Source organism: Callorhinchus milii, unplaced genomic scaffold (genome assembly GCF_018977255.1).
Source record: "Callorhinchus milii isolate IMCB2004 unplaced genomic scaffold, IMCB_Cmil_1.0 Scaffold28, whole genome shotgun sequence".
Lineage (NCBI taxonomy): Eukaryota > Metazoa > Chordata > Chondrichthyes > Chimaeriformes > Callorhinchidae > Callorhinchus > Callorhinchus milii.
In genome coordinates this window covers 3,645,750-3,665,940 of record NW_024704769.1, presented here as the reverse complement: position 1 = coordinate 3,665,940, position 20,191 = coordinate 3,645,750, and the positions used below count along the sequence as shown (strand labels likewise).

General features: G+C 45.4%; 1 protein-coding gene across 2 annotated transcripts; it reads right to left on the bottom strand.

Moving 5' to 3' along the window:
• Positions 1 to 1,425: 1,425 nt before the first annotated feature.
• piwil2 (piwi-like RNA-mediated gene silencing 2) lies at positions 1,426 to 19,612 on the bottom strand. Of its 2 annotated transcripts, XM_007907392.1 has the most exons (21): positions 19,542 to 19,612; positions 18,377 to 18,515; positions 17,671 to 17,886; positions 16,917 to 17,027; positions 14,758 to 14,875; positions 13,035 to 13,159; positions 12,285 to 12,365; positions 11,957 to 12,070; positions 11,353 to 11,541; positions 10,644 to 10,728; positions 10,139 to 10,228; positions 9,685 to 9,825; positions 9,073 to 9,186; positions 8,175 to 8,363; positions 7,614 to 7,715; positions 6,515 to 6,631; positions 5,849 to 5,937; positions 4,302 to 4,407; positions 3,487 to 3,743; positions 2,928 to 3,035; positions 1,426 to 1,760 (listed from the first exon to the last, which is right to left on the bottom strand). In XM_007907392.1, the coding sequence occupies exons 2-21, from the start codon at positions 18,412 to 18,414 to the stop codon at positions 1,604 to 1,606; spliced, it is 2,547 nt and encodes an 848-aa protein (XP_007905583.1). In that variant the 5' UTR covers positions 18,415 to 18,515; positions 19,542 to 19,612; the 3' UTR covers positions 1,426 to 1,603. The 2 variants fall into 2 exon arrangements, with proteins under 2 accessions (XP_007905583.1, XP_042200412.1); XM_042344478.1 differs by lacking the exon at positions 19,542 to 19,612 and having other exon boundaries at positions 9,073 to 9,183; positions 18,377 to 18,510.
• Positions 19,613 to 20,191: the final 579 nt, after the last annotated feature.

Genomic DNA, 20,191 nt, shown 5'->3' with positions numbered 1-20,191 from the left:
TATCAGGAACGGCGAGTTGGGAGTATGTATAAAAACGTAGGGATACTGAAGGCATGATGGTTGTGACAAGTTAAGCCAGGGTCAAGTTATCAGTTTACTGTAGCTTTTAAAAGCGAGTTACACAAATACAGTAAAACTTGCGTAAGTATAAATCATACAATCGACTAAGTCATACATCTGCCCCAAGTCCCATTCAGGAGTTTATATTCTATGTAAGTTTGACATAAGTCATATTAAATGTATGGTTCCAATGGTTGTCTGTGTGGTAAAATTCTCCAACAAGTCACAGTGACATATATACAGGACCAGAAGAGACTATATTACAATGCGTTTGACTGGGAATAATGCAAACGAGATGGGAGCAGTCAAAATAACTCTACAGTTTAGCTTACTGACCCCACACTTGGAGGTAAGGGGGGGGTGGGGGAAGAGAATTTATTTTTGGTTACCCGGGTGCCTTGAAATATGCGGAAACCCATTACCATTCTTACCATGATTATCCAAACCCAACTGAGAGCTCCACGACCGTGTGGCACCAACACATGGAAATCCAGATGGAATGGAATGCGCACTCTCTCTCTCTCTCTCCCTCCCCAGAAGAGATGCACCCTGCTCACTCGATCCCATTGGGTATTCGGTGTAGGTTGGCAAGAGCAAAGGCTTGGGTTGGTGGGGGAGAGGGTGTGAGGGGCGGGCGCGGGGGGGGGTCCCAGTGTTCGTGTTGGGGGAGGGGGTGGGGTTTACTTCTGGAGAAAGTATGGCTTAACAAGCATTAGGAACAACTGCGCAGATATAACATCTCTTTCGCTCACCACATGGTCGTCCCTTCAACGCATCCAGAACTTTGTCACACGCCAAAGGGAACCCCATGTTTTGCTGAAACGCCATGACAGAGAGGTACGTGCCTCAGGACTCGGTCTTCTCTCCCGAGAGAACGTGACAGCAGCTGCTACAGTAACTTAAACCTGTGACGTGTATCCGTTGAGCACAGACTGGTTCAGTCTAACTTAGGATAAAAACATAATTTTTTTTCCTCCTCCTCCTTCTGCTTTGCAATGCTTATTATTTTCAACATATGGGTCGGTCGCTCTCTTTTAACCAGACTTCACTCGGGAAGAGAGGAAAGTGGAAGCCTTTTAAATACGTAACAAAAAAAATACCTCTCGAGGTATCATAAGCTGTTTTATCTTGTACTGAACAGCAGAACCAGAGGACACGGCCTGCGATTGAAGGGGAGGTAAGTAAATTCAGAGACACTATTTCAATGAGTGAGTAATAAATGTATGGAACAGGCTGACTAATATGTGGGGATACAGTATATAGTTTGGGACACGACATGTCAAGCGACTGCCAGGATGGTGGAAGGCGAACTGGATGGACATTGGTCTTCTTTCAGCAGCAAATTCTTATGTTCTTTCTCTGGCAAGATTTTTGGGTGGGGGCGGGGTTCGAAGACTGATAAAATAAAAAAGTCTGTCCGTGAACAGGTTGGGGGGGAATGAATTTCAGTGTCACTTTCCGGTTTCCGAACGGCGTGATTAGCGGTTTGTGTTTATGAAGCACATTTGACCTCCTGGGCTGATTCGGGCTTGAGGGTTTCGTTTTATAAGTAAAACAGGAATTCGGAAAGCTTGACCGCTGGTTCCTGGTGCAGGGACTGACCACACAGGAAGGCCACCTTGTGAGCGTACTTGCAGGGCGCTGGCACGCGGATGGTGCCTGACCAATTCCAGTATATATGACACAGCTTGAAGGTTAGCCTAGGGAACAGAATAACACGTTAAATCGAGGGACTGATAATAATAATAATCCTTGCGTTTGATACAGTGCCTTATCACGTCTTCCAGACGTCGCAAAGCGCTTCATAGAATACACTACATAGTGTCGGGATTGCACATTATGTGGGCGAAAACGCAGCAGCCAATTGCGCATAGCAGTGTCCCACAAACAATCTAAAATCTAGAAGTATAAGCTTCTACGAACAGACCTTTCGGTAATGAAGCTAATGAACAACTTACCAGGCTGTTTGTGTGTTTTGCTCACACTGGCTGCAAGTGGAGCCAAGGGACTCATCTGGTAGTTCACCCACCATCAATCAATCCCATTGCTGATTTGGGTTGTAGCGAGGACAGGGAAAAACAAATTGCGTTCTAATCTCTTAAAAGTTCACCGCCATAACAACAACTTGCATTACATTGCGCCCTTGACGTGGGATAGCGTCTCGGAGCATAAAGTCTTAAAGGAACGTTGCTCAAGACCATTTTCTGATGTGGTTAACCCCAGATGTGTTTCCGTGACGCTGGACAAGGAAGAGTTAATCTCTGCACAAGATGGTGTAAAAAAGGCCTCTTTAGCTCATCTGATCTCACCCTTTCAGAACCCCAATCCAACCTTCCTCCCATCACAGTCATTGCATCAAGCTGCTTTTTTTTTTAATTAATAACAACCCTTGCATTTGATACAGTGTCTTATCACGGTGTTGAGATGTCTCAAAGCGCTTCACTATACTGTAAAGTGTAGTGACTGTATATTTCGTGGACGAAACACTGCAGCTAATTGCACACAGCAGTGTCCCACAAACAGTCGTGGATTGAGTGACCAAATTATTATTTATTTATTTATTTATTTTTGAAGGGAGTCCCCGTGTACTGGCCTCAGCCACACTTCCTGGCAACTCTGCTCCAGGCATTATGTTTTTTTCGGTCAGCCGGGTGTCTGACACATGTGGAAACCCATCATGGTCTTGAGTATAATTAAGACCTTCCTTTTTGATCGTGCTTATGGTCACCCACTCCCTCTCCCCCTGGCTCGGGGTCAGACTCCGCCACTGTCAAGCGCTCCAGGATGCTACCCCGCATGAAGGGAGCTGTATAAATGCAAGCTGTTGTTGTAATTACCCTCTGGGCTGAAGAACAAGGCTGCCTTACCTCTGCATGTGGTCGGGGCTGAGTTTCAGGGTGTTGAGCACACAGATGTACCGGGTTGGAATCCCACAGCCCTGACGGACGGTGTGGGCCAAGAGAAAGAAATCAGTCCTTCGAAACAAGAAAGAAATGATGTCAAATTATAAATGGCTTTTGACAAGGTTAACATCAATAGGCCGTTTCCACTGGTTGGGGAGTCCGTAACCAGGGCACACAAGTAAAATAAGGTAGTGCCGAGGGGGGGGGGGGTCGAAAAGAGAATTTAAGAGGAACGACTTTACGCCGTCACTGTTAAAACGCTCCGAAATGCTATCTCGCGTGAAAGCCGCTGTGTATACACATAAGTTGGTAACTTGGATGGTACTTCCATCCCTCCGCCTCGCCTCCTTCAAGACCTTCCTCTTCGATCGTACCTTCGATCACCCTCCTGCCCCCACCCTACCTGGCAAACCGCCAGCTCAGGTCCAAATCCTTGAACGTCCAGGTAGTGCCTTGGAACGTCCTCCCGATGTGAAAGACGCTGTGTAAATGCAATGTGTTGTTGTTCTTGATTGTAACTCACCCGTCTGGGTTGGTGGCGGTGTGATCGATCACGCTCCCTGGCGGTGGGACCTCAAATTTGCCCGAAGGCCCCACGCTGTACAAGTTGGTGCTGATCCTCTTGGATACCACAATGACCAGCATCTTGGGCTGGTAATCGTTGAACACCTCAAAGCACTTGAGGAGCTGAGGCACCTCGAAGTCGGACACCGTGCTCAGCTGGCCATCGGACACGCCATCCCGGTAAATGGCAATTTTATCCGGGAGACAGTGGTTTACCTGCACGAGGGGTCAGACACATTATAGTCATCCTCATAATAATAATAATAATCCTCGCATTTGATACTGGGCCTCATCACGTCTTCCAGACGTCTCAAAGCGCTTCAGAGGAGATACTGTAAAGTGCAGTGACAAAAACGCGGCAGTCAATTGCGCATATCAGGGTCCCACAAACAGTCGTGGATTGAGTGATTTATTTTTTGGAGGGATCACTCTCCCTGCTGGAAAGCGATCCACCAATCCACAACCGGGTTCCTACTTATTGCTAAACAGAGGCGTGTAGAATAAGGAAACTCGCTTAAGGTTTCGCCCCACCTGGGAATTGAACCCAAGTCCAATCATTTGCGAGGCGATTGAGTACAGGATGAAGCAAGTGAATTGGAAGTTGACGTACAATTATAATAATCCTTGCATTCGATATAGCGCCTTATCACATATCGTTGAGATGTCTCAAAGCGCTTCACAGAATATACTGTGTATTTAGTGTGCGAAACTTGGCAAGCGAATCTAGCACAATTGTAATATAATTAGTGTAGGAGATAAGAGTGCGGAAAATACCTCATAATATTTCTTGAGTGATGCCACCATACACATCTTCAAGCCATCGATGATTTCCTGGTTCGGCATCTGAAATGTCACCCTGGAGTACCATTTTGTCATTGTGCTGGACAACAACAAAAAAAATCCATCAATAATTTTTTTTTAATAACAACAACAATAATAATTTGGTCACTCAATCGACGACTGTTTGTGGGACACTGCTGTACGCAATTGGCTGCCTACTGCTAGGTAAACAGAGGCGTGTTAGTGGAGTAAGGAAACTTGCTCGAGGTTTCTTTCCGACGTAAAGGGCGCTATACAAGTGTAATTTGTTGATGTTGATAGGTTTTCGCCCCGACCCTGCCCGGGAATCGAACCCAGGTCCTCTCACTTGCGAGGTGAGTGCTTTAACTACTAGGCTACAGGACTGCACGTAGCGACTGTTTATTTTGTGGGAGACACAAAAGGCCCATTAAACCACCACCTTATAAACTGATGCCTGAGTCAGCCTGTGTGGGCGCAGTGTTTATTCTTGTTTGAGGCACTGTATGAGCCCAAAGTACACACTTTCCATAACATCTCTGTGGGACTAAAGGTGAGATACTAAACCCAAGGTCGATGGCTAAGCTTTCGTCAGGGATTCTATAAACTTGGCAAGCCTTCAGCGAGCTGTGTATTACTGCTCACAATCATGCGACTTGCTGAAGACAGTGAGTTCTTTGTCCTTTGCTGATCGCAGTGGTCAAATGTACACGTCGCGGGATCTTTAACATCGCCTGAACAGGCGTAGGAGGACATAGGAACAGGAAGAGGCCATTCAGCTCCTCGAGCCTATTTCGCCAATCTATCTAGTGGTCTCTAAAGTTATAAGCCAGTATATCCTGTATGTTTTCCAATTTGGAAACATTGTGTGTATCCAAATTTCTCATGTAAATAATAAATAATAGGTCAGGGCGAAACCTTGGGCAAGTTTCCTTACTCCACACAGAGCCTAATAATAATAATCCCTCCAAAACCAAAAACAATAATAAATTGGTCATTTTCAATCCACGACTGTTTGTGGGACATTGCTGTGCGCAATTGGCTGCCGCGTTCGCCCACAAATATACAGTCAATTCACTTTACAGTGTGTTCTGTGAAGCGCTTTGGGACGTCCTCCCGACGTGAAAAGCGCTATATCAAATGCAAGGATTATTATTATTAGGATTATTATTCGATCATGGCTGATCTGGACCTCAACTCCAAATATCACCTTCACCCCATATTCCTTGATACCCTGACCTATATAATAATCCTTTCATTAGATATAGCGAGACGTCTCAAAGTGCTTCACAGAATATACTGTAAAGTGCATTGATTGTATATTTTGTGGGTGAAACGCAGCAGCCAATTGTACACAGCAGCGTCCCCACAAACAGTCGTGGATTGAGTGACCATTTCCTATTGTTTCGCCCTGACCCATCCAGCATTCAACCCAGGTCCTCCCGCTTGCGAGGCGAGGGCGCTAACCACTACACTACAGGACTCTACAACTATACAACTGAATTCAGTAGCCACAGACTTACTTATTGAGGCTGGCAACAAATCCGACGACAGATTGCATTCCCCTTCTCGGGTCGTGGTACACATCCATTCCTATCACCATCAGCTGTTTCTGAAAGGGGGTAAATAAATACACAAGACAGGAATCACAGGGAATTCTGAACAGAACCTGAAGACCCTGTCCTTGATTAGAGCATTTTTAGACACATTCAGACACACTCACAGACAGACATAGAAAGCAGACACAACACGCATAACCACAAAGGGTATTAGAATATGGAATAGCTTACTCAATATGGTTGTTGTTAACTGAATCCGTGATAGCATTAAAAGGAATTGAATAATAATAATCCTTGCATTTGATATAGCGCCTCATCGCGTCATTGAGGCATCTCAAAGTGCTTCATAGTATGCATTGTGATGTGGATTGACACTGGTTTGAGTGACCAAATATCTTTTTGGAGGGATGATTACCTGCGGAAAGCGATCCGCTAATCGACTAACAACCGGGCTCTGACTTACTGCTCGGTAAACCAGGCGTGTGGGGTAAGGAAACTTGCCTAAGGTTTCTACCCGCCCGGGAATCGAATCCGGGTCCTTTCCCTTGCGAGGCGAGTGCTTTAACCACTAGGCTACAGGACTCCTTAATATACAGCAGCCAAGAACTTTCAGTCACTAGGAACCCTCACCAATGGTATGTCCACACCCCACAGCTCTCCTCCGAGCTTACAGTTGATTTGCAGTAGGATCTTTTGGCAAATAGCTCTCATCCTCATGTTCTGAGAGATGGTCTTCACATTGATGACCTGAGAAAATCAGTTCAGACAAGTATTAGGTCACCTGCAAAGTTCTGTCAGCATTGTTTTCCCTTTCAAGTATCGAGCCAATTCCTTGTTTGAAAGGGCTTATCCCTTACCTTGGGACTGTTTGCCTTTCTGCCAAAACACCACAATGTTGGCTGTTCCTATCATTGTGAAGCAGAGGTCACCAAGCGTTGGATAGTTTCTGTGGTTCCTTTCATCCCGTAGCAAATCACACCGGCTGTACAATGCCACCTGTAACTGCTGCTGTACCTCTTAAAGCCATACTTACATCTAATACCACGCTTTATCATATCACCAAAATGATAAAAACAATAACCCTTGTATTTGATATAGGGTCTGATCAGGATGTAGTGTAAGATGGGGAAAAAGTGGGTGTATTTTGTGGGCGATTCCCTCAATTCCTTCCCTACACCACCCTGAGTTTCTGAGCCACTATAAATCTTCCTCCTTCATAGAACAAACAGGACCCTGAAGGCCGAACTTTTCAGCAGAAACCTTCTTGCTCCCCGTTTACTGCAGGGACAAGTAGGCCATGAGCAGTATTGGCCATCGGTGACCCACATATCTTGCTTCATTGGCATATCATCAACAATAAAATAATAAATAATCCTCGCATTTTATATAGTGCCTTAATGCATCTTCGAGACATTGCAAAGCGCTTCGCAGAATATACTGTAAAGTGAATTGACTATGTTTTGTGGGCAAAATGCGGCAGCCAATTGCGTACAGCAGTGTACCACAAACAGTCGGGGATTGAGTGATTATTATTATAATTAGGTAAACTGAGGGGTGTGGAGTAAGGAAACTTGCCAAACATTTCGCCTCGACCCGCCCGGGAATCGAACCCGGGTCCTCTCGCTTGTGAGGCGAGCGCTCTAAACACTAAGCTACGGGACTCCACAAATAAGAATAAGGGAAGAGGCTTTGACCAACTAATCCTGCACTCTGTGCCCTGAACTCTTACCTGTGAGGGGACTGGAAACTGCACACAGCATAGCTTCTTAATAGCATGGTACAGCTCATCGCGGTTCCCAGCGATTATACACATGATCATCTTAACAGTGCCCTGTGCAAATTAAAGCAAACGTTAAAAGCTCCATGTCACAACAAGCTTGCCCAAACCGGAGGTCCTTCCACATGCTTCCTTCCCTCGCCTCCTTCGAGCGCCGCCTCAAGAACTTCCTCTTTAACCTCTTAGGTTTACCACCCGCTGCCTCCGCTCGGCCAGCTCCGGCCTCCTGTTTGCCCCTCGCCCCCTCCGCTCCACCATCGGTGGCCATGCTTTAAGCCACCGTGCCCCGAAGCTCTGGAACGCTCTCCCTTAACCCCTCCGCGTTGCCCCCTCCCTTCCCATTTTCAAATCCCACCTAAGGACCTTCCTTTCTGATCGTGGTTACGGTCACCTCCCTTGGGCTCGGGGTCAGACTCTACCCCGTGTGAGGGGCGCTATATAAATGCAAGTTGTTGTTGAGACTTTAAACTTTTAAAGAAGGCCATCTTCCTCCCCCGAGGGTTATTAACGTACGTTGCTCTCCAGGTGTGACTGAATGGTTCTCACGTAGGTCTGGGTCCGATCGTCTTTCAGTTCCACGTAGGCCGGCTGGTGGAACTTCATCCCGATGGGTCCGGCCACTTTGGACATCATACTGACCAGTTCCTGGGCCTGCGATGCACTGCGCTTAGTGTAGAATAGCGCCCAATGTTGCATCGGAATCTGTGGGCAACACAGGGAACTCAACCCTATTGTTACCGAGTAATATAGTAGTAATAATAATACTTGCATTTGATTCAGCGCCTTACACGTCTTTGAGACGTCTCAAAGCGCTTCAGAATATACTGTGAAGTGGAATGACTGTGTACTTTGTGGTCTAAACGCGGCAGCCAATTGCACATAGCAGCGTCCCACAAACAGCCGTGGATTGAGTGACTTTTTTTTGAAGAGGTTATTACCCCCGGAAAGCGATTTGCCCATTGACTAAGAACCGGGTTCCTACTGACTGCTCGGTAAATAGAAGCGTCTGTGTGGAGTAAGGAAACTTGCCTAAGGTTTCGCCCTGACACACCGAGGAATCGAACCCGGCTCCTCTTGCTGGCGAGGCGAGTGTGCTAACCAATACGCTACAGGAATCCACTTAGATAGGATAGAGATCCAGATGCTATTTCTGCAGTAGAAGCTGTTAAACCACAAGGTGATAGCGAACACAGCAAAAGCACGAACCAAACGCCAAGTTGATGCCCATTTTTCAACCCAACATTTTTCTTACAAATTCTGCACTCACTCACAACGCGAGGCAATTTTACAGGATTTTACTCCAGGCTATTTTACACAGAACAAGTAGCGGATACTAAGCTGATTTCCACTAAAAGATTTAATTGAATCACCGCGGTCATCGAATTCCGTCTGCGTTTCCCAGCCTACCTACCGTTGAGATGGCATTCTCCCGTGCAATGTCCTTCGTCCAGTTTACCTCACGGGTGGTCGGAAAAGTCACGTTCCGCAAGTTGATCTTCTCGGAAGGTAGGACTCTTCCCTCCTTCTATTGGAGAGAATCGATTCATTCACTTCGTATCATAACAGTAAGAACCCTTGCATTTGATATAGTGCCTTATGATGTCGTTGAGACGCCTTAAAGAACTTCAGACTATACTGTAAAGTGAATTACCTGTATATTTTGTGATTGAAATGCAGCAATTTCCTGCATACAGTCGAGGATTGAGTGATTATTATTAGTTTCCAAATTATTATTTTTTTTAAAAAAGGGGATTATTACCCCCGGAAGGCGATCCACTAATTGGTTAACAACCAGGTTCTTAGTTAGAATACATCTGAATACATTTGAATATACAGCACAGAAACAGGCCATCCGGCCCAACTGGTCTATGCCGGTGTTTGTGCTCCGCATGAGCCTCCTCCTGCCCTTCCTCAACTAAGCCTTCAAGCATAAACTTCTAGTTACTGTAGGAAACAGAGGCATGCGTGTGGAGCAAGGAACCTTGCTCAAAGATGACCTGATGGGAGGAAGCCACACACCCACCTGACAGATTCTGTTGTCTATGACGAGTCCCCAGCGAGCCAGCTCATCCTGGGCAGCTGTGGTTTTGTTCAGCTTATTGATGAGTTTCTGCAAAGCTACGTGGTGCTGCTCTGGACTCAGGTTTATCTGCAGGGCCATGTCCTATCAGGCCATGTGCGAAAAACAGGAAGATTTCAAGAGACTTCAACGACAACTTGCATTTCTCACATCAGAAGGACGACCCAAGGTGCTGGACAGTGAACGGTTTGCACCCGAGCTGTGGGGCGGAGTCAAGAGGGGTGAAAGGCAAGGGGAGGATGACCAAAGGGACGGTCAAAGGGGAAGGTCTTGAGATGGGCCTTGAAGAAGGGAGGGAGCAATGCGAAGGGACTGTGGGATATCTCAATGACATGATAAGGCGCTCTCTCGAATGCCTTTCAAACGCAAAATTTATCACTGAATTTCTCCCACTTGCCTTCATGGCACGGAAATCTTTCCTCATCTGCTCTGGGATCCCAGTCATGAAAGAGAGCTCTGGGACCAACAGGATCTCACTGAGGACAATCTGAAACAGAAACAGAATAGGCCTCACTGAAGGATCATCGCAGTCCAAACAGCCATCTCATTCTCTCTTGGGTTTTCTGACCGTATTCACTGGATACTCAACAACTGGCATTTATACACGCGGAGTGGCGTGTCGGAGTGTTTGACATCCATTGCTTTGTACTGACATTGTGGAATGATGCTCAACTATTCCACAGCCAAAAGCCACATTGGTGAAGCCTTGCTGCACACAAATTGGCTGCTGTGTTCACCCACAAGTAGTTCTGTCACTACACTTTAGACAAAACTGTTTAAAGCTTTGAGATTTTCGACATGACATAATAAGGCGCTGTATCAAGTACAAGCATTATTATTATTCTCATTAATAGAGGCGGGTTTTATCTCCTCATGCCCCACAAACCTGGTGCCAGTACTACCTGTCCTTTGGGTCCATGTTTCTGCTTTGGTCGATGGACGAGCAGGGGTTGTTGCAGTTCCCGAATGGCAATCCCGTAGGTTTTACTGCAACGACAAGTCGTTCAATGCATCAGACAATGTGTGTCCCTTTCTTATTCCTAGTGAGGGAGAAGAGGAGCTGCCGTGCCATTACTCAACAGGTTTGCTTGTGTGTGTGTGTGTGTGTGTGTGTGTTGTGACTCTGAACCCCTCCACAGCCTTGCCTCACCCTACCTCCGCTACCTTCTCAAGAATACCAACTTTGCTACTCCTTCCACTCAGCCTACTCCATGTCCCCCACCTAATCCACCCCACTATTGCACCTCCATCCCGCAGCTCCAACGACTCGCCCCAAAGCAACCGACAACTGAAGCCTGTAGAAGTTATAGGAACTTCACACAGTAAAACATCTAATTCTCTCGTCCCCTCCGCTTCACCAGTGGCGGCCGTGCTTTCAGCCACTATGCCTCAAGCTATCGAATTGTCCCCTTCAATCCCTCCGCCTTGCTCTTTCTTTCCCTTCTTTTAAATCAAGACTGAAAACCTTCCTCTTCGACCGTGCCTAGTTACTCCCCCGCTCCAGCTCCGAGTCACACTCCTACACTGTTAAGCGCTCCAGGATGCTGCCCCGAGTGAAGGGAGCTGTGTAAATAAATGCAAGTTGTTGTCGTAGCAAAACATCTAAATCACCTGTAATAGTCACAAAAGGTAATGTTGCTGCCGTCGGTCAACTGGAAGGAGCTCAAAGGCGACTTGTCCCAGTCAATGTCGTCAATGCGATAGGTGCGGTTGTTGTACTTGGTCATGATGACGCTGCCCACCAATTGCTTGGTGCAGTCGTCTTGGAAGCTCTCACTGCTCCTCTGGTATATCACCTGCCTGCAACGCACAGCAATCCTTTACTGGACCAGCCTACTCTAGACAATACTGTGCGGCCCCAAACTCATCCAGACTTCTTTAAGTGTTCAGCCGGGTGTCTGATGCATGCGGAAACCCATCACCATGCTTAAGATACAATAATAATTTGATCACTCGATCCACAACTGTTTGTGGGACACCGCTGTGTGCAATTAACTGCCTCCTTTCACCCACAAAATACACAGTCACTACACTTTACAATATATTCTGTGAAAGCGCTTTGAGACGTCTCGAAGAAGTGATGAGGCAATGAATCAAATGCAAGAATTATTATTATTACCAAGATGGTAGAAGGTCTTTTTTTTCGTCTAGCAATTCCTATGTTCCCATGAAACTCTACCTTTAGGAATTTTAATGGAGGTTGACTTCCACTCACATGACTTCCAGAACAGAGTCGTTGCGGAGGACTTTGTGGGACACGTCCGCCAGTAACATCAATCCACCGTCTGTCCTGCGAATGCTTGCAGAGAACCCAGGCCATAACTGCAACCTACAAAACAGAAGTTACTTCTGACTGCTTGTACCTTCACTGGTTCTCCTGAACATGACACAAAGTGTTTCACACAAAGGCGAGCTCGTAAACCCGGCCGCGACACCCCAAGCGCCCTCAAGTTTTACAGTAATGGATATATATCTCAAACATAATAATTTAGTCACTCAGTCCACGACTGTTAATGCTGGTTTAATGCTGAATAAATACTCACCGGTACTGAGGCAGAACGATGGCGTTTGTGGGATCGTAGAAATTGCGCCCGACTAATTTCAATTCCAAAATCCTCATCACTCTGTTAAAAGTGAAACAGGCCTTTAGTTGGAGGATCAGTGACAAGTGGGTAAGCGCGGTCAGGAGAGAAATCCACACATGCACATTTTCCGGCAGAAGTCGTTAGCTGGTGGATTTCCCTTCTCTGAATACTGTAGCGTATTGGTTAGAGCTCTCACCTTGCGAGAGGACCAAGGTTCGATTCTCGGGCAGGGAGAAACCTTAAGACAATTTTCCTTACTCCACACACACACACACACACACACACACCTCTGTTTATCTAGTACTAAGCAGGAACCTGGCTGTTAGTTGATTGGCGGGGTAATAATCCCTACAAAAAAACAATAATAATAGTTGATTCACTCAATCCACGCTCACAAAATATTGTCAATCCGCTTCACAGTAAATCCTATGAAGCATTTTGAGACATCTTGACAACTTGACATGAAAGCTGCTATATCAAACGCAAGGAATATTATCATCATTATCATGGCTTTTGGGGACATTAATGAGCGCAAACTGGTTGCCTTGTCTGCCTATAAAATGCACACATTCGCACCACATTACAATAAATCCTGTGAAGCACTTTGAGATGTCTCAAAGATGTGATAAGTCACTATATCAAATGCAAGGATTATTGATACAATAATTATTAATAATAATACAACACTGTGGACACAGATCAGATTACCTCCTGAAGACAATGTTGTAAAAGGGGATGCAGAGATTGGAATTTGGTTCCAAGATCTTCGTCATTTGAATTTTCAGGTCCACCTCGGACCCATCGGTTTTTCTTTGTGACTTAAGTTGCACCACCTTATAGGGAACAGCAAGGTAAAACTTTAACTTCTCTGCGATTCGCAACACACACACCCTTCCAGGTTTACAAAGTGGTCATTAGCAGCAAGAGGCAAATACAAAACACAGACTGAACGCACTGAATGAAAAGTGACTTGAAACTTTGAATGTGTTGAAAACAGATCGGTTTTAAAATTAGTACGGCTTCGATTTAATCCTCTGCTTTTCTCGGTCACGTTCACTGTCACTTTTGGTGAACATTTTGCAAACCCATACTACTAATTTGCACTCACAACAGAACTGAACGAAAGGTAGAGGGAAGCAATTAAAACAAGATTGCTGGCAATAGGCAGGAGTGGTAAAAAGATTTTAATTGGGAGATTGAAAGTACTTGGCTGTGATATTGTTAGAGAAACAAAGTATGTCATCCTAAAGGGTTTTACCGCATGGTGCTTTGCAGGTTATCCTGTAAAGTGCAAGGAGGTGTTCAAATGAATAATAATCCTTGCATTTGATATTGCGCCTTATCAAAGGTGGAGTCCTGTAGCTCAGTGGTTAGAGCACTCGATTTGCATGTGAGAGACCTGGGTTCAATTCCCAGCAGGTTGAAACCTTGGGCAACTTTCCTTACTCCACACGCCTGATAATAATCCCTCAAGACAAAAAAAAATTGGTCACTTCAAACCACAACTGTTCGTGGGACACTGCTGTGCGCAACTGGCTGCTGCATTTCGCTCACAAAAAAAAGTCAATTCATTTAACAGTCTATTCTGTAAAGTGCTTTGAGACGTCTAGAAGACGTGAAAAGTGCTATTTCAAATGCAAGGATTATTATCATCAATGATAATGATAAAGGGATTTGATAGGGTAGCAACAGATAAACTATTTCCTCTGGTGGGTGGGGAAATCCGAAACAAGTGGGTCATCATCTTACAATTAGAGCTAAGCCATTTAGAAGTGAAATCAGGAAGCATTTTTTCACACAAACAAAGGGTAGTGGAAATCTGAAATTTTTTCCCTCCCCCAAAAGGCTTTAGATGCTGGATCCATCCATTTTAAAACTTAGGTGGATAGATTTTTGTTAGGTCAGCGTATCAAAGAATGGGGCAAAGGCAGGTATTTAATAATAATAATAATAATAATAATAATCCTTGCATTTGATATAGCGCTTTTCACGTCGGGAGGACGTCCCAAAGCGCTTCACAGAACACACTGCAAAGTGAATTGACTGTATATTTGTGGGCGAACGCGGCAGCCAATTGCGCACAACAATGTCCCACAAACAGTCGTAGATTGAAAATGACCAATTTATTATTGTTTTTGGTTTTGGAGGGATTATTATTAGGCTCTGTGTGGAGTAAGGAAACTTGCCCGAGGTTTCGCCCTCTGCCTGGAATTGAACTCAGGTCTCTCGCTTGCAAAGCGAGTGCTCTAACCACTGAGCTACAGGACTCCACGTCCTGGAGTTGAAGTACAGATCAGCCATGATCTAATAGAATGGCAGAACAGGTTCGAGGGGCTGAACGGCCTCCTCCAATTCACCTACGATTGTGTTACTGTGCAGGTGAATTTTGCAGGCAGATTACAAACAGTGACAAGGTGAAAGACAGGCTGACCTCCGGAAGTTTGATGGGCAGGTAGAGGATGCTTCCATCGAAGGCAGTGACTTCTCCAGTCACCGATCGATGTTCCTTCAGCATCCCAAAGCGTATGTTCATGCATTCTACATTGGGACTGAGCAAAACAAACACTTTGTCAGAGCAGACAGGCAGAAGCTCCAACAGTTGAATTGAAATAATGCAACACTGAATACTTTGTGCCCAGCAATTTTTCTGCTGTGTTATTGCAGAAAAATACACTCGATAAAGAAATAAAAGTAGATTACAGCCTAGTCTGTTGATTCAATTGTAGTTTGATCCTACAGGTCAGCGCTCCCCCAGCTTATTATGATCATGGTCACTTGTCATGGGGGGAATTGCCTGGAAAGCCACGCTCCCTTTGGGGACAAAAACTGGTTTCACTCAGCTGATTTGCTCTTTATTTAGCAGTAATGCCTACTTAACTCAAACTGACCAAATAAATCCCTGACTAAACTGTAGCACAATACAGCACCAGATGGCATGCTCATCTACTGCAGCAACAACAACAACAACAAATGACATTTACACAACGCCTTTCACGTCGGGAGGACTTCCCAAGGCGTTGGACAGTGAATGAGTTAGGGGGTTGGAATCAAGAACGAAATTGCTGAGTGCAAATTGGCCTGCTGGGTTTGCTCACAAAATACAGTCACTGCACTTTACAGTATACGTGGAGCTCCCAGGCAGGGAAACCTCAGGCAAATACCCCAAACAAGATGAGGAATATGAGGCAACCAACAGAACGAGGCACCAATTTCAAAATGAGCACAAATCATGTGGACACAGGCTCCACTGTGCAGAGGAAATAACCACAGACCACAATTCATGCTGATAATTCTGATTAAATTCCCAGAAATGTGGGGCAGTGAATGAGAGTGCGAAAGATCAACCACCAGTAATCTGTTTCACATGTACTGCTGGGGGATAGTCTCGGCAGACAGCAATTACACCACAGCAACTTTTGGGTTCAAAGACGTACAGAATCCTGGCTTGACGGGAAAACTGGCATTTTGTGACTGGCATATGATAATAATAATCCTTGCATTAATAGAGCGCCTTATCACCTCGTTGAGACGTCTCAAAGCGCTTCACAGAATATATTGAGAAGTGGATTGACTGTATATTTTGTGGGTGAAATGTGGCAATCTTAACATTAAGATTTGCTTCATCTGAATAAAGAACTCAAGTCAAATGTACGTCACTTATAAACAACCCTGACAAAAGATGTAAACGACGCTCACAGAATATAGCACAGAACTAAGTGCTGAAGACACAGCGGTGTCACACAAGCAGTAGGAGATTGAGTGACCAAATTAATATTACAATTATTTTTAATATTTGTAATGCCTCGGAAAGCGATCTGCCAATCGACTGACATCCCAATGAACTGCTGGACTTCCTCCAGGTCACAGACAGATGTATCCTTACTGCACTTACAACAGGTTTCCAATTGTTTGATGCAAAGCAGTAAAACAGCTCCCATTTCAGTCTCCAATTAACATGCAGCTATCTGTCTGTCTAACCTTTCAGCAAGTGCGTAGGGACCTCTAGTGACAGCTAGTCAACTCTGCAGAAACTTATTTCTCCCCCCGTTACAAAGCAATCCAGCTCCAATTGCCAGAGAGCAAAAGGAAAATGTTCAGACATTTGATATAAAGCCCTGTCGTCATTCTCTCTGCAGGATTCCAACAGATTCAATGAGATACCATCTTAAAGGAAGAGCTTGTTTAATTGGGATTCATGGGAAAAATGGAGGCAACACTGACTCATTCTCTCTGGTATTCAGACATGCATACAATGTTCCAACACTTGTCTAATAAGCATGAATGCAAAGGAAACCAAGTTCTGCTTGTTCACGTCTTACAATATACCAACAGGCACAACCTTCAACAACAACTTGCATTTACATAGCGCCCCCTCACGCAGGGCAGCATCCCAGAGCGCTTGACAGGGCAGAGCACGACGCCGAGCCAGTGGGAGTCCTATTTGAAAATACTTTAAAGCCAGATTTACTAGATATAAATCTCATTTTATTTAGATAACCTGGAACCCAGGAAACAAGCCATTAACTTCTTAGTGTGTGACAATGAGTTTCATTGCACACTCACATTCCCATTTCTAGTGCTATTGCTCACCTGAAGGTAACATGGTACTGATAGACAGCCTCGTTTCTACAGTGTATTTTTATAAGGTTCAGGGCCAGGGGCACAGGCGTCCCTGACGATCCCCGTTTCACAGCAGTGTCTCTGTAAACAAAACGTAAAATGTGAAAAAAAACACACGCACACAGAGCAATTAACACACGAACCCCATCACCATCCTCAACTGTCTCCAACCCAAACAAGAGTTCCACGCAGCCCACCTGCACATGGGAATTGTCATGTAAAAGTGTTAGAACAGAACTGTCCTACTGTTGGCGAGATTACATTTCTGGCTTCATGACAATGTTTAAAGCATCTCTAAAAGTAGCCACCAACAATCCCTCTGCTCAGTGGACTCTGGCCTGCTTCACGTCCCCTGCCGCATCAACAGTGGTCAGGCCTTTAGCCTCTCTGGCCCCACCCTCTGGAACTTCATCTCACAGTCCCTTCGTCTCGTGCCCTCCTTTGCCTCCTTCAAGGCCCTTCTCAAGATCTTCCTCTTCAACCGTACCTTCGGTCAACCTCCTACCCCTAACTCCCTGCCCTCCAATCTTCCTGGTCCCAAATCCCAGCTCAAGTGCAAATTCCTGACTGTCCAGCACCTTGGGACGTCCTCCAATTGTGAAAGGCGCCTTGTAAATGCAATTTGTTGTTGTTTATAAATTAAGCCTCCCCTTCCCTCAAGTGCTTTAGCTTTGCTGGAGGCCAGAACATTTTATTAGAGCATCTTCGGTTGTTGTTGACTTACTTCTGAATTTCTTTTTGAAGAACGTGGGGGTCGGGAGATGTATGTTGCAGGGGAACCGGTTGTCTCTCACCAGGCAAAGGCGAGGGGGTGATGGGAGTAGTGCGACTCCTTGCAAATGACCCTCTTCCTAATTCCAAACCCTTCAACTGAGCTGCAAGGTCCTCGGGAATGAAGGGCTGTGGTGCAGGCGTGATCGCTCGACCTCGAGCTATAAAACTTGGCGGAAGAAAAGCCGTAGAAAGATCAATCACTTTATATCAAATTTTGCAGCAATGCCTCCCCGCATGCCATCTCCACCCCTTAACCTTATAAAATAATAAATAATAATCCTTGCATTTGATATAGCGTCTGATCACTTCTTCGAGACATTTCAAAGTGTTTCACAGGATACACTGTAAATTTAATTGACTGATATTCGTGGGTGAAACGTGGCAGCCAATTGTGCACAGCAGTGTCCTACAAAAATCATGGATTCAGTGATTTATTTCCTTACATTTCCCTTTTCAAAGCATGAAAATTATATAAAGGATTTGGACCTAAAGGCAGACGCACTAGGTCACAATTCAGCAACAGTGACACCACAGTTGAATCTGTCCAAATCTGCTCAGCCCAGCCAGAATTCCAGCACAGAACACAAGCACAGCCTCCTTCTGTTCCTTGGCCAAGCACAATTCTCACCCCATGTTATTTTTGTCATGTTCCTCACCTGCTGAGATCATAGACTGGCTGTGCTGGCAGTTTCATTGCAGAAGCATCCCCGGCTCCTCCATCAGCTCGGCTCACCTCCTGCTTAAGCCCTCCTCGCTGAATATTACTGTATATTCCTTTGCCCAAGAGTCCTCTGCCTGCAACGGGGATAAACAGGGGCTGGGTAAGTAATAGGGCCGTTAATTATAACAACGTATGGAAACAGATTGAGAACAAAAGAATAAAATGGCACAATAATAATAATAATAATCCTTGCATTTGATATAGCGCTTTTCACGTCGGGAGGACGTCCCAAAGCGCTTCACAGAACACACTGTAAAGTGAATTGACTGTATATTTGTGGGCGAACGCGGCAGCCAATTGCGCACAGCAGTGTCCCATAAACAGTCGTAGATTGAAAATGATCAATTTATTATTGTTTTTGGTTTTGGAGGGATTATTATTAGGCTCTGTGTGGAGTAAGGAAACTTGCCCAAGGTTTCGCCCTCTGCCTGGAATTGAACTCAGGTCTCTCACTTGCAAAGCGAGTGCTCTAACCACTGAGCTACAGGACTCCACAAGGCATAGTGCTGAGACCCAGGAAGGCAAAAAAGTTGCCTGGAATGATTTTTTTTGTCAGCCAGGTGGCTGATACATGCGGAAACCCATCACCGTGCTTAAGAGTATCCAAACTAAAAAACTGAGAGTTCCGCGAATCCCACCTATACATGGAAATCCCAGAGATTGTTGAAATGGAATGCACTCTCTCTCTCCTTGGAGGGACGCATCCTGCTTACCTAATTCCAGAGGGTATTATGAGGTGTAGACTGGCGAGAGCCAAGGCTTGGGGGAGCCCAGAGTGTGCGTTGGGGATAACAACTGGAGTCTAACCAGCTAAAATCACAAATCCTAAATTCTAAACTGCCAAGCAACAGGCTTATGCAAGAATTAAATAATAATAATTCTTGCATTTGATACAGTGTCTTATCACTGCGTCGGAACATCTCAAATGTGCTTCACAAGATACACTGTAAAGTGGAGCGACTGTGTATATTGTTGGCGAAATTTTGTGGAATTTCAAAGTGTAAATGTACATTTACATAGCCTTTCACATAGCTTTCGGATACATTGTCTATAGCCCGATCTCACCCATAGCCTAATCTTGAGTTAAACCAGTTACTTGCCAAGGTGATGGCCATGTCCATACACATCCAGATGTCCTCTGAGCAATGCCAAACCTCGGAAAAATCCCGAGCGACCCAGCGGCTGCGAACACAAACAATCCTTTCACAATGTTCATAACAGGAACAATCCTATTATTCTGCATTAGGTCCAGCGAGTTTAGTCCATCGCCTTTCAGGTCAGGAGGATGTCTCAAAGCTCTTCTCAGGATACACTGTGAAGACCAGTGACTGTGTTTTGTAGGAAACAACAAATTGCATTTATGTGGCGACACACGTTGGGAGGACTTTCCAAGGCGCTGGACAGTCAAGGGTTTGCATCTGAGCTGGGGGTTTGTAGTCGGGTGGAGTGGAGCGCAAGTGAGTAGAGGTGGAGGGCAAGCGGCTGTGGGGGGGGGCGTAAAATTATACTTTGATGTCTATACAGTAAAACTCGCATAAGACTGATCTGTATGAATCGCATAATCTCCTAAGTCGTACATCTGCCCAAGTCCTGCTCAGGGGTTCATATTCTCTGCCAGTTTGGCATAACTCATACTTTGCGCAAGTCATTTTAAATGTACGGTTCCCAACTGATTGCAGTGAGGTCGACTGTACCTGGGTGATCAGAGGCTGTGGGGCGGCTGCTCCCACAGACGGCTGTTCTAAGTTCC

Excerpts from the sequence above, each read along its gene's own strand:
- piwil2 (XM_007907392.1), bottom strand. The coding sequence starts at position 18,414 with ATGAAACTGCCAGCACAGCCAGTCTATGATCTCAGCAG. Across the intron at positions 17,028-17,670 it reads CTTCAAAAAGAAATTCAGAA|AGACACTGCTGTGAAACGGG; the intron begins GTAAGTCAACAA and ends TTTTGTTTACAG. Across the intron at positions 9,826-10,138 it reads AAGATTTCCGTGCCATGAAG|GACATGGCCCTGCAGATAAA; the intron begins GCAAGTGGGAGA and ends ATGGCCTGATAG.